Source organism: Trichechus manatus, unplaced genomic scaffold (genome assembly GCF_000243295.1).
Source record: "Trichechus manatus latirostris isolate Lorelei unplaced genomic scaffold, TriManLat1.0 scaffold00294, whole genome shotgun sequence".
In the NCBI taxonomy this organism is placed as follows: domain Eukaryota; kingdom Metazoa; phylum Chordata; class Mammalia; order Sirenia; family Trichechidae; genus Trichechus; species Trichechus manatus.
The window spans coordinates 491,102-504,951 of record NW_004444230.1 but is presented as its reverse complement, the minus strand read 5'-3'; the positions used below and the strand labels follow the sequence as shown (position 1 = coordinate 504,951).

Here is a 13,850-nt window from a genome sequence, read left to right as displayed (position 1 = left end):
GATGGGAATGGGAAAACCTTTCTGTTCTGTGTGAAAACAGGGCTGGAGAGGCTCCTCTATTAGTGCCGAGGAGGCCCTGTGTTCCTCTGGGTCAGTCACCTGTGCACAGTCGCTGGCTGAGCTGCCTGGAGGGGCTGATGGGAGTGTCCTCATGTGAGTGAGGAGCCCAGCCCCCTCCCAGTAACACCACCTCCACCATGCTGCTTTGTAACTGTCTTTCTAGTGGAGCACCCAATGCCATGGTCATGGTCCGAACGGGGTTGTTGTGTACCAACGTCCTCATTTGTAGCCACGTCCCAGGGAGTTTGGACATGTAAGCAAGATGTACTGCAATTCAGTCTGCCCAGTCTCTGGGGGTTCAGCTTCCCTTGGCTTCCTAAGTAGTCATAACATTTTATCTTTTTCAGGCACACACAGTCTAGTTCTCTGCAGCCAAATTTAGATAACTGTGGCAGCTATCTAAAGATTTCAGACAAAACAGGTTTTTTAAAAAGTCCAGCCTGTTTCTTCTAGAACTTCCCAATTTTCCCCTGGCTGTGAAAACCTGTTTGCCTCGTGCAGGATGTTGGTCCAGCCCAGTGGAAGCAGCAGTCCCTCTATGGGGGGCACTCAGGCCAACTGCACACCAGGCCAGTAGATTGTCTGGGAAATCTTTGCAGGTTACAGCCACTCAGCAAAGATCAGCAGCACCTCTCCCTCCCATCAGTTTCTTCTCTCCAGGTGCGTTCATCTCATCCATATATTCACTCATCTCACCGTCCATTCATTCACTCCACCCACCCATCCTTTCACTCATCCACCCTCCATGTGCCAAGCACTATGTTTGCTGCTGCAGAAACTGAGGGAAAAAAAAAGTCCTCCCCTTCAAGGAACTCCCAGACAAATTGAGGAGACAGCCTGGTGATAGGTGCTGGGCTAGAGGTGTGCCCAGGATGCTGTGGGAGCACAGAGGAGGGCACCTGACGAACCCTGGGGTGGGCTGGTGAAGAGGAGACCAGAAAAGGACTCCCTCCCTAAGGAAGGATGTTCCCTAGGGTTAGTCTGGTCAAGCAAGAGTCTGTGGAGGGGGAAGGGGAGACTGACCCACTGGTATGTATACTTACTGTAAAGGCACAGAGGCCTGCGGGCCCATCACATTTGGGGGATAAACAAGTATTCAGCTTCGCTGGAGCAGAGTCAGGAGTTGGGGGATGGTGAGAGGTGAGACTAGAGGTTGGCATATGTCAGCAATAGCAGGGTGTTTGAGCTGCAAGGAGCCTTCAGAAGGCGGTGAAGCTGGAAGTGACCCAGCCACACGTACATTGCCGAAATACTCCTAGTGGTATGTTGGATTGGGGAAGGGGCACAGTCTCAAGACTTGGGAACCAGTTAGTCTGATACGATTGAGCAAAGAATTGGGGAGCCTGAAGTGAATGATGTAAGGCATTTGTAGGGGGAGTTGCAAAGGATGGGACCAGCGTGAGGTATTAAGGAGGTAGAAGCTAGAGGTTCTAGTGCCTTAATGGGTTTAGGGGCTGAGAGTGTGTGAAGATTCAAGATTGACTTCCAGGCTTGGGTACCGGGGGGCAGTGGTACTGCCCCTTTATTAGATGTGGGACATGGAGTAGAAGTAGGTCTTGGTGGGGTCAGAGGAGAGCAATCAGCTAGGTTAGTTGGGGTGGTGGTGAGTTTGAAGTGCCTGTGGTATGCCCAGGAGGGGATGTAGCACAGCCAGTTGGAAATGAGCAACATGGAGTGGGCGGGGACATGTTCATTTCAGAGTCACTCCTGGTGGTGGCCATTGAAACCCTGAGTGGCGATTCCACAGGAAAGATGTAAGGGCTGAGGCTGGAGCTCCAGGGAACACCAGCATTTAAGGAAGACAAACCATGACAGACACTGAAAGGAATGTCCAGAGAGTCAGGAGGAAAACCAAGGGGAGTCAAGCATCTCAAGAGGAAGGAAGAGGCAGTATTGACAGATAACTGCTGAGGCTCAGTCAGGACTGTAGAGTGTCTGTTAGTTAATGACTGGGAGGTAAGGGTGATCTTGCTTAGATGGGCTGGTTTGTGGAGCAGAGAGGGTAGAAGCCAGGGCACAGGAGGGTGAGGAGTGGCTGGGCAGTGAGGAAGCCAAGGTATAAAGTGTAGACAAAGAGTCCACAGAGACTCAAGGTCAGAGTCATAGCTGCCATAGATTGGGCACGTACTGAGTGGCAGACCCCTTCTCCATGCGTGGCTGGATTTCTCATTTAATTCTCACCTCTGAGGCAGGTACCGTTATTTTCTCCATTGTGTAGATGAGAAAACTTGCCCAGGGTTACAAAGGTGAAGTTGGGAATGAAGGAGAGGAGAAAGTGAAGGTTGTGCCTCCAAGGGAAGCTTCCTCACTCCTTTCCTTTCCTTGTTTTAATAGGAGAAACTTGAGGTGGAGTAAAATGCTGAAAGGGTCTGGCCGAGTGGCCACTGTTTTTGGTGAGCTCATCACAGTAAAGGCCTCACTCCTTGGAGCTGGGAACTTTTCCTTCCTCTGAGTAGGGGCTTTAGGGGGACAGCCAGCAGTGGTGGGAAAGACTCTTAACAGCACTGAGGTTTGTCAGTGTAACTAGGAGGTTTGAAGAGTCTATTCCAGGAAAAAAGCCAGAAATACGCTGTGTGTGGATAGTCAGAGGTGAGGGGAAATGAGGCGTTGACCCAGAGATGGTGTATTGGAGCCGGCACCTTTCCCCCCTGGCCACACCCCTACTGCCTGCACTGTCCTGGCCCCAGCAGCCCAGCCCCTTTCTCAAGTCCTGCCTGACTGAATTTCCCAAGGCATTGTGGGTAGCCTTTGAGAGTCATGTGAGTCTTAAAAGAAACTGTGGTGGAAGATAAACTCTGCCCTTGGCCCTGTGAGGCTCTGACTGAGAAGAAGCGTTCAGGTGGATAGGGAGGCCGGCCGTGCCTGCCCTGTGTGCACATGCTTCTGGGATTCTGGTCTAGGCACTGTGGGCAGGGAGCCTGGAGGAGTAGAACCACCAGCTGTTCTTCAGTGGGTGGTTGACTGCTCCACCTAGGATCGTGAGACCGCAGGAAAAGCACTTGGTGCTTCTGTAGCCGCCGAGTTGCTTTCCATTCAGGCTAGTATTCACCCCTAACTGTGCTTGGAGCAGTCTTAAAAGTGAACTCCTGAGAGCTTGTACCTGCCCCACCCCTTTTCTCTGGAAATAATTCTTGATGTTGAAAGGAAAACTGGGAATAAAGGGAGGGTGAGGAAAACAAAATCAGGAGATGTTCTGTTTGACCTTCATGAAATACCCATGGAGGAATTTGTGAAACTTTTGCAAAAATTTCCCTGTTCACTCTTTTCAGAAGTCACAAAGAAAAAGGAGGTAATCTTGCTCCCAAAAGGTTGTAAAAATAATAAGTGGCCATAGAGGTTTAGCATTTCTCCAGGCGCTTTCTAACCTGATGTCTGTCTCCTGGGGCACAGTCTGGGGTCAGTCCCTTCCCACTTTTATGGATTTTTCAGAGCAGGGGTGCTTCCTCACTGGCACCCATAAGGTGGAAATCAGCTAGAGCAGGGTCCACCAGCAAGTCCTTGTGGTACCAGGTCCAGACGGTCATTTTCTCTACTGAGTGCTCTACCTCGACAGACACTGTGCTCAAGCTCACAGCCTAACAGAGAGAAAAAAACAAACGTGCTGAGAAAGTCTAATCAAGATATAGTTTGTTAAAATTTAGTGTACTGAGGGAAGTGGGGGTGTCCAAGCTGGCGGCTTAGCCAGGCAGGATTCTGAGGAAGGCTGAAATCACCTAAGTTCTACAGTGAGTGTTGAGTTCAGCACTGGTGCCCCTGGCCTCTCCAGGGCGAGGCACCAGCTGGCAGAAGGGCACTCCCCTGCCTTTGCTCAGGCAGCTGTTAGTGGCAGTGCTCAGGCCCAGGCTCAACGTGCCGAGGCTTCTGGCACATTCCCCTCCTCGCCTCTTATCTTGTCTCTGATTTCCTCCCTTGACAGTTTGACTTTGGGGATACCATGGTCCACCAGGCCATCCACACCATTGAGTACTGCCTCGGCTGCATCTCCAACACTGCCTCCTACCTGCGACTCTGGGCCCTCAGCCTCGCTCACGCACGTGAGTATAGTTCTCCCAGACAGAGAACTATGGGCTTCCCCTTCTCGGGGTACTCTCAGGTGGGGGTTTAAATAGAGTGGAATTATATAAAGGTTCTGGAATTCATCAGGCTCCTGATCGAGGAAGCACGATGTCTCAGATGAGGGGTCAGCACTTTGCCAGGTCAGGTACGTGTAGTGGTCCCATTAAGGCTGCAGGTAACCCTGCAGTGGAGGCATGGCAGAGCAAAACACAAGGCCCACAGCTGCTGCTTGCCAAGCTGAACTGATAATTTTGTCTCTCCTCGTTCCCCAGAGCTGTCTGAGGTGCTTTGGACCATGGTGATCCACATCGGCCTGAGCGTGAAGAGCTTGGCAGGAGGCTTGGCACTGTTCTTTATCTTCGCCGCCTTTGCCACCCTGACTGTGGCCATCCTCCTGATCATGGAGGGCCTTTCGGCCTTCCTGCATGCACTGCGGTTACACTGGTGAGCAGTGGGGGCAGTAGTGGGGGGGTGTCCTTAGCTACACTGAGAGGATGGCTGCTCTCCTATATAGGATCCCAGTGTCTTCACTGGGAAGGGATGGGTATCCAGCCAGGCAGGAAGTGCCTGCTGTCTCATCACTGCACCCTAGGGCCCTCTTAGTAGTGAACATCAGAAAAGGCCCACAGAAAGGCACAGCTCCCTTTGGAAGTGAGCTCATCTTCTCACAGCCTCCAGGGAGAGGTCTCTGGCGGATGGTGTTGGGTTACCTCTCCCTGCCTTGAGAATTCTCAGGGCTCTTAATTGTGGCTTAAAAGAGCTGCTGAGGTTTGGGCTTTTTCATTTATTTGGGGGTTTGTTTTTGTTTTTCCTTTTTGCTCTGGCATGTAATTTTCTCCTGTCTTCAGAGTAATGAAAGCAGCTCTGAAAATAGATTCTAAGTCCATAGAAGTGCTAGAGCACACTGCACCCCAGCTCTGCCCCCTTTGTTCTGTCTTGTACCAGTGGTCTTTTGGCAAGGACCCCTGGCAGCTCTGTTGTGTGGTGGGGGAATTCCTGGTTCCGTAGCTTGTAGCTCAGTGCACTAAAGTAGCTTCTGCAGAAGGGCAGGTAGGTTTTGTGTTTTGTGTGTGTGTTGTATTTAACATAGTTTGTAGCTCTTAAAAGGAGCCCTGGTGGCACAGTGGTTAAGCACTTGGCTGCTAACCTTAGTGGTTTGAACCCACCAGTTACTCTGCAGGAGAAAGATGTGGCAGTCTGCTTCTGCTTCCAAAAAGGCTTACAGCCTTGGAAACCCTATGGGGCAGTTCTACTCTGTCCCGTAGGGTTGCTATGAGTCAGAATTGACTTGACGGCAGGAGGTTTTTGGGTAGCTCTTAATGGCTCTGTATAGAGACAGCCCAGTCCCAGGGGGTGAGAGAACTGGGTGACTCTGTGACCTCAAACTAGGGCTGCCAGATTTAACAAATAAAAATATAGGACACCCAGTTAAATTTTAATTTCAGATAAACAACGAATACTTTTTCAAGTATAAATATGTCGCAAACGTTGCATGGGACAGACTTAACTAAAAGCCAGGCCACCTGTATTTTATCTGGCACTCCTACCTCAAACAGGTCACTCTTAGGTCTCCATTTTCTCCTCTGTGTTGTGAGTCTTCCTCTTTTTTGGGGTCTCTGGAAGCTCTGGACACTCTTTCTAGAGAAACACACACACTCTTGCAGGCTTGGGAGATGGTAAACTCCCTGGCCCCACCTTAGGGAGCCCTGGACTAGGTGATCTTTATGGGATGAATCATCTCAAGGCCAGTAGAGGGCTTTGAATATCTCCTTCCATTAGTTCTCCATACCTGAAAGAAAATCCCGAGTCTCACCCTGGGAAAACTCTTCCCCACAGGGCAAAGGTTGTCTTCCCCTTATCTTTGATTTTTCTCCTGGCTCAGTTACAGCTGAGCCACCTCAAAGACTCAGCTTTTTGTTATTCTAAATTACAGAGGGGAAAAGTGAGGCATGTAAGGGCCAGAGTGTCTGGGACTTACTCTTCCCTAAAGAGCTTCTTTAGAAGAATCTGTCCTGCTGCCTCAGTCAACACAGCTTTCTCTGGCCTGGCTTTCTCCCTGCTCGCCTCCCTCCTCCCCATCCGGCTCTTGTGTTTTATGTAGAGCCAGCGAGGTGTGTGTTTCAGACTGCTGGTGCGCTAGGCTCTTCTCAGCTTCTCCGTGTCCTCTCTCCCCAGCACACTTCTTTAGCCACTTGGTGTGAGGGAACGTCTGAGTAACCAGCCTGTGGTGACTCACTTTTTCTTGCCCTCTTGGCGTCTTTCCTTTCCTGCTCACATCTCTGTCTCTGAGCCCTTTGGCTGAGGGAACAGTTACTTCCCCATTTTGATTGCAGCCCAAGAGGGTTGCTTCCTCCCTGGACAAGAACTGTCAGACAGATCAGTAAGCAAGGCACATCGGGACACAAGGAAGGTCACCTGGGCCTGGGCCTAATCTCCAGAGCTTAAGGCTTGCTCCATTGTACAAGTCCACAGTGAGCTGAGGCAGTTTTGGATGCCATGTTTTCTTGCCAGAAGGATTACTTTTCCTTCAGGCTCACCTGTGGCCTTCAAGTGAAAGTGTCTTCCCGTGTCCTCATAGGCCTGACGGAGAGATGAGTGACAAGACAGCAGGCTTCAGAGTTGGGCTGACCTGGGTCTGAATTCAGCTCTGCCGGCACAGAATCAGCTAAGCAAAGCACTTACCTCTCTGAACCTCACTTTCTCTCATTTGAAAAAAAGAGGATAATATCCATGTGACAAAGTGATTGTGATTGAATATTAAATAATGCATGTACCAAGTGTCTGCCGTGGTGCCCTGGCACATCATACACAGGTGTCCAAGTACAATCACCCTGCTCTGCTTAAGTTGGAATGCCCTGTAGAGAGGGTACCTGGCTGCGGTCCCCTGTGAAGAAACTGCTTTTAGCCAGTGTAGAGAGAGGGGAGAGCCTGTGCGGAGGCACGTGGCAGCTCTGAATGTCCCTTGGATTTGCAGGGAACAGGCTCGCCACACATGCTGTACTTTTTTTTTCCTGGTAGTAGAAGTAGTGAGTAAAGAGGAAAAAATGTGAAACACTCCTTTGTGAAACTTTTAGAATCCAATCATTAGAGGGTGGTCAGGTGTGGCATGTTGTTGAGGAGACTACCCCACCCCTGAAAAAGCAGTGAATGAAATTGGTGCTTGTGCACCCCATCCTGGCCGAATGTAGGTGTGCTTCGAGGATTCTTGGGTCTTCCAAGTGGAGCCAGGACTGCAGGAGGAGTTCTGAGCTGTGGCCATCTTGTGAGGGGTGGCAACAGCTGTCCTGCTGAAAATGGCTGCAGGGATTTTGCTGCTATCTTTCCTGGCGTCCAGCCTGGGCATCTCCCTACCTCTCACTTTACCTCTGGTGTTGAGCTGGGGTTTCCTGGTTCTGATGCATGGGCTGTCCCATTATACATGTCCTGGGTCTCTTCAGTGGGGACAAGAAGAAAACCATTTGATTGAATAGCAAATATAAACCACTAATCTGAGATTCATGCATAAGAGTCATAAGTAGGTGGTTGAAATATTTGAAAACCATTGGTTAATGTACTAATCGGCTAATTCTGTCTCCTGCTGAGTTATGTCTCTTTTCTTCCCACCTACCATGGACAATGTGCTTGACTTTCCTGTCTACCACGATTAGACAGGCTTACTTTATTATAAGAGGCATGAGGCAGAGATACAATTTGTTGTTACAGATACAGGCACCAAACCGATTTAATGCAGGAAGATTGTCATCCCATGGCCTGCCCTCAAAGGAGCCTGGTCCCTTCTTATCTAGCAGATGTAAATACATGCAGGTGTGCACACTGGCACACTCACAGATTGGTGGTTAAAGGGACAGAATTAGGGGCCAGTTTGCTGTCAGGAATGCAGTGGTGCAGCAGCATGACAGCGTGAGAGAGTGGAGGGAACGGCTGCCCCAGGAGAAGCGAGAACCCCTGAAACATAGTCCCAGGCTGATGTCATCACCCGACATTTGGGCCACCTGACAGATGTGCATTCTGGGAGCCCTGAACTGCTCAGAGAGAGGCATAAAGGGCCAGAGAAGCAGCTTGGCACAGACACATCTATCCAAAAGTGTCTCTCCTCCATCACACCCCCACCAGGAAAGGGAAGAGGCCCCAGAACTCCTTCCTTTTTCGCCCACTCAAGGAAATGAGGTTTCCTGTTACGTGCCAGGAATGGTCTCTCTGTGGTCCCCAGTTAGTCCCTCTGGGAGCTGGACAGGTTACAGAGAAGCTCATCTGACTTCCTGAGGCTCCCTTCACAACTGCTGACTCCTAGAGGTATATGGCAGGGCCCTGGAGGCCTCCCGAGCAGAGCAGTGTAGTATGCCCCTGAAGAAGGCAGAATTCACGGGTGGGCAGCAGGCCCTTCTCCGCCCAGGCACAGAGAACTTCATGTTTGTAGTCTCTCAGGAAGCACATGCTTCCCTGGCTTGGGGGAAGAGAGGGTGGAGTAGATGACAGGGAAATGGCTTTCCAGCTTTGTACTCGGAGGTTGAGGGCATCTTGGAAGGGAAGTGAAGTCAGGTTGACCCCGAGATAGACCCACTGAGACTCTGACCTAGAGCAGCAGCTGGTGGGAGAGGTGGTATCGGGTGGGTGTCAGGGACCTGCCTGTCATCTTCCACAGCGCTGTGGGCAGAATGCCCTCATCGAAGGCACATGTCCCCCTTCCTCCACCCGGGCCCGGCTGTGTGCATGAGGCTCACAGAGGGGTGCCACAAGAATCGTGGTGATGCTATGGGCATCTGAAAAGGGATCTTCCACTCGCCCAGGTTGGATTTAGAATTGTTTGTGTGATGGGTCAGCCAGATGGTCAGGGTTCTGGACACCTCACTGGGATGGGGGTGAGGGAATCATAACTCACCATGGCTAATATTTGCCCCTAGGTAATGGTCTGGGACCCTAAGGTGACTTGTCCAGTGTCCAGGTCTGTATTGTTGAATGAAAAGGAGACATGAAAATTATTTTTGATTGTTCAGAAATATCGTTGACATATGGGAACACAGCCTACTCAACATGAAGAATTTAGACCCAACAGAAAACTGCCCCCATCCTCCACCCAGCTCCCCAGAGTGGCCTCAGTAGCTGGAACAGATAGAAGGACTTCTTAGGGTTGCTGGGACTGGGGCGGGGGTGTGAGGGGTGGGGGAGTGTGGCAAGGAATCAGGTCCCAGGTTTTGAATCTCTTTTGCCAGGAATACTATGACTAGCCTCAGTTCAAAGCTCCCTCACATGTGCCCCATCCCACTCCCTTGTCCTGGACCCTGTTTTCCAGGAGGGAACTCGGCCCAGGCACTGATGGAAACCTTCCAGGGCCTGAGAGGCTTTGGGACCTTGGCCCAGCCCCTGTGGAATGTGGGGTGGGGAGGGAAGCAGCCTGTCCGTACTCCGACACAAATTCTGCTTTTCCCCTGGGGGTGGAGCTGGCAGCTCTGCCACCCAGTGTCCTCAGCCAGCACCCTGGGACTGAAGGGGCAGCTGAGGACCTCTTGATGCCACTGGTAGACAGGCAGTCACGATCCATGGGCCCCGGGCCACTTCCCACCACCTTTAACTCCTGCTTTCTGGGTTTGGACTGTGGAAGCCCCAGCTGAGGGCTAAATGGGGCCAAGGGGACTGAAGAACTGACAGCTTCTGAAAGCCTTTGTCTGCACATGGCCCATTACCTGAAGCCTGTCACAGCCTCACTCTGGCTGTTCTTCAGGGGTTATGGTACCCCCGGGTCACATAGCACAAGTGGAAACTATTCCTCAGGGCAGCTCCCTTTGGCTTTTTTATCGTCTGATCATGCATTTTTCTGCCCATATTTGGTGGCGGTTTGGTTGCTGGCAGCCCTCCAGGTTATGTGTGCAAGGGAAGCCCGGCCAGGCAGCCTCACTCTCGCTCTGCTAACAGGATCAAGGGCTTCTCCCTGCCCCTCAGCGTCCCAAGGGCCCCAAGGAGACGCTAGGCATGGATGCTGAACTGCCTGGGAAGGGAGTTCAGGTTCTGTTTTTCCTTTTAGTCCCCAAGAGAAGAATTCTTTCTCTCAGATGTTTTTGTGGTTTGAGAATAGTTTTTTGCCATTGCTTTGAGAAGACTTCCCTTCCTAACTTCCTGCCTTTCCTAGGAATTTCCTCCACTAAATCGAAAACTTCCACCTTTTACTTGCAGCCCCTCCTCCTTTCCCCACCTCCCAGAAAAAAAAAAAACAACACAGTGGTGTTTGGCCAGTTTTCCCAGGGTCCCTTACACTGGACCTCCGCTCCCGGGCCTCCCTCAGAGGTCTGCTGTGTGAGCCACCGGCCAAAGAGGGGAGCTTGGGGAGGGTTTCTAGGTCAGCTGCAGATTAGGAGTATATTCCCAGGAAATTCTAGAAAAAAATCAGAGGAAAGGAATGAATATTCTTCATTATTATTATTAGAGGTTTAAGCCAATTTAGCTTTTTTGCACATGGCTGTCTCCGGAGTGTATTGCATAAGCACACTCTGCTCAGCAGGACAAAGCAAGAGCAGGACCTGAGGACAAACTGATCTATTCGTATGCAGAACTCACACTGAGGGCCAGGTCCTCAGCTTAAAAAGCAAGAGCTAGCATGGACCCCGGACTCTGTCAGCCCGGAACTAAAACAATTCCCAAGGCCAACTGTTCAGACAAAGATTGGACTGGACTATGGGACATAAAATGATACTTGTGAAAAGTGTGCTTCTTGGCTCAAGCAGATACATGAGACTAAATGGGCGGCTTCTGTCCGGAGGCGAGATGAGAAGGCAGAGAGGGTTAAGAGCTGGTTGAATGGACACGGGAAATCGGGTGGAAAGGAGGAGAGTGCTGTCATAGTATAGGGAGAGCAACTAGGGTCACATGACAATGTATGTATAAATTTTTGTATGAGAGACTAACTTGAATTGTAAACTCTCACTTAAACTACAACAATAAAAAAGGAAAAAAAAAAAGCATGAGCTTTGCACCGTGGGAAGTGGGCTTGAGTGTGGGCTTTATGAGCTGGGAGGCAGAGCTGCAGTTCCCAAGCTCATCCAGGAAAGTGAAGCTGAGAGGAGGCTTGGGTTGGGCAGGGCATCTTTCTGGCCCCACTATGAAGTCCCAAAAGATTTCTGTGGAATGATGACTTTCTTATTCCTTCTCCCCAGGGTCGAGTTCCAGAATAAATTCTACAGCGGGACCGGTTTCAAGTTCCTGCCCTTCTCCTTCGAGCACATTCGGGAAGGGAAGTTTGAGGAGTGAGCCCCTCATGGGGCTGGTGTGCCCCAGGCTACCCTCCCTGCCTTCTCCACGATGATTAGCTGTGCTTCTGTTGCCTGCTGGTTGTGGACCCTGAGCACCAGAGCATTTGTGTCATCCCTGACACCCTCCCCCTGCTGTCTGTGAGTCACTTAGAACCAGCCCTACCTGGGTCTCCCTGTGCCACCCCTAGCTTTGTGTGTAGTGAGTTTCTAAAGAGAAGCTGGGCTTTGGCTGGCACTCAGCCACCCACTGGGCACCAGCTATGTCTCCTCAGCCTTCATCCAGCCAGATAGCCCCTTCTCTGTCCGCTAGTGGTACCCCAGTTTGTACGTTCACACTCACATGAACCCTTTGGGTCAGAGTGCTTGTTAATCCGGAATTTGGCTAGACCCAACCGGGCCATCATGGGTGACTGCTCCCTGTCACCCCCAAGGTCCCAAGGTATTCAACACCACCTTCCTCCCCCCATTTCACACTCATATCCTCTCCTCCCCCTTCCCAGATCTCTCCCTGAGAGTGACCCAGAACAGGTCCTGGCTGGCTCCTTAGCACACGGTGCTCCCCTCTCTTTGGTTGCTGCTTTCTGTCTCTTGCTCCCCTAGGCCTTACACAGGCCCTGGTTGCAAGTGTGCCATCTAGAGGGAGGGTTCAGATTGATGCTCTTTCCTGGTGGAGACCCCGAGACCCTCCCCACCCAATCATGATGTCTTAGAGTGCAAGGCTGTCATCCTCAGGGTGGTCTGTCTGCAGCCTGCTCTGCCCACCAGTGCCCCTTCCCTCTGCACGGACCCCAAGTCACGGCACTGATATCCTGGGCATGGCAGGGCAGCATCATTGACGGCTGCTGGTTGGAGGTGGCTGGCTGGGCTACCCTGCCCTGCCCTGGGAGCTGGTGGGGAGCACTCTGAGGGGCCCCACCCCTGCCACCCCCGCACTGGTGTGTCAAGCTTAGGCCCATTAATCATGTGTTGGTGCAGCAGCCCTGGCTGCTCTGACTAAATTGATCCCCACCGCCTTCAGTGACAGACAGTTCCCTGAGTTCCACTCACTCGGCTGTCCCAGGCTGAGCTGGCCCTCGGCCTGGGCCACGCCCACACTTCCCTGTGCTCAGTGCTGTGAGGTGCTTCGTGTGATGTGACCTGACTCAGACCTAGACCTTGTGCAGAGCCCCGTCCTCTCTTACCCCTGTGGTTTACTTGATGATCTTTGCCCTGTTTACAGAGGGGTTTGAAGCAGAGTTCTTTGTCAGGGAACCCTGCTCAAGGCCCTTCTGTTAGACATTCCTGTGCTGAATAAAGTGTGTTTGACTCCACTGGGAAGGCTGCCTGTCTCTGTGCCCACAGCCCCAGTCATCAAACGGTCAGTGCTAACCTGCCCTTCCCAGGACACGGCTCCCACGACTTGGGGTCAGTGCAGTAGTGGGGAGGGGCACTGGTGTCCCTAGAGCCTATCTGGTACCCTACACCTCCCTCCTCCAACTTTCTTGCTTTTCTTTCTGATCAGAGGCCACAGCTGCAGTGGCCCTGGCTAGGCAGTTACTTTTTGAAATTCTCACCTTATCTCAAGTTTCACAGGTGCCTTCCCACTCCCATGAGCCAAGGCAGCTTCGCAGACACTACCCATGGGGCGGGGGTAGGGGAAGGGAGGACTGGGCCATCTGCCCACCCTCCTCCTGTCTGTCTCCAGGGCTCAGTGGCCAGGCTATTTTGAGCCCTAATGCCTTCGGCTTTGGTGTAAAGTGGAGGCTCAGCCTGGGATCCTCGGGGCAGCTGGAGAATGTGAGATGCTGAGGTAGGCAGGTGGCTGGAGAGCCAGCTGACAGTCCAAGAAGAGTGCCGTCTCCCCTCCTAACTGTGCTGTGTAAGCCACACACATTCTTTCCCAGTGCCCTCCCTCTTTATTCCTCCCTCCTGGGGCCTCCAGGGCAGGCTGCGCAGGAATGTGAGGCAGGCTGACAAGCACTGCTCCTAGAGGGCCCAGGAGGGGCAGGAGTACCCTGAGCATTTCATGTTTCTTATCCCCACTAGCCTCAAACTCTTGAATCCCCCCACAGTTCCACCTGCCCTGGGATGGCTCTACCCCTCGGCTCCTCACAGAGTCTAGAGTGGAAATGCCCGTAGATGAGCTCTTTTAGCCTATGCTCTATGACTGACTCAAATCAATGGAATAGAATTGTGAGTCCAGAAATAAACCCTAACATTTTTTGTTAATCAATTTTCAACAGAAGGGCCAAGATAGTTCAATGGGGTAACAGTCTTTTCAACATATGGTGCTGGGACAACTGTGTATCCACACACAAAAGAATGAATTCAGGCCCCTACCTCACACTATATTAAAAAATAAAATAAAATTTAACTCAAAGTGAATCATAGACCTAAATGTAAGAGCTGAAACGGTAAAACTCTTAGAAGAGTCAGGAGTAAATCTTCATGACCTTGAGTTAGACAATGACTTCTTAGTTATGACACCAAAAGCACAAGCCGTAAAAGAGAAGA

The 13,850-nt window shown here is 51.4% G+C and overlaps 1 protein-coding gene across 10 annotated transcripts in view; it reads left to right on the top strand.

Moving 5' to 3' along the window:
- Positions 1-11,816, top strand: part of ATP6V0A1 (ATPase H+ transporting V0 subunit a1) — a 52,690-nt gene extending 40,874 nt beyond the window's left edge. For 4 of the 10 annotated variants that reach the window (XM_023725272.1, XM_023725273.1, XM_023725271.1 and 1 more), the window contains 3 exons: positions 3,977-4,094; positions 4,389-4,560; positions 11,262-11,816. In XM_023725272.1, the coding sequence (XP_023581040.1) occupies positions 3,977-4,094; positions 4,389-4,560; positions 11,262-11,355 (384 nt within the window). In that variant the 3' untranslated portion in view covers positions 11,356-11,816. Of the gene's footprint in view, positions 1-3,976; positions 4,095-4,203; positions 4,561-11,261 lie in introns of those variants that run through there. The other 6 variants (XM_023725274.1, XM_023725277.1, XM_023725275.1 and 3 more) reach the window with 3 other exon arrangements.
- The last annotated feature ends 2,034 nt before the right edge of the window (positions 11,817-13,850 follow it).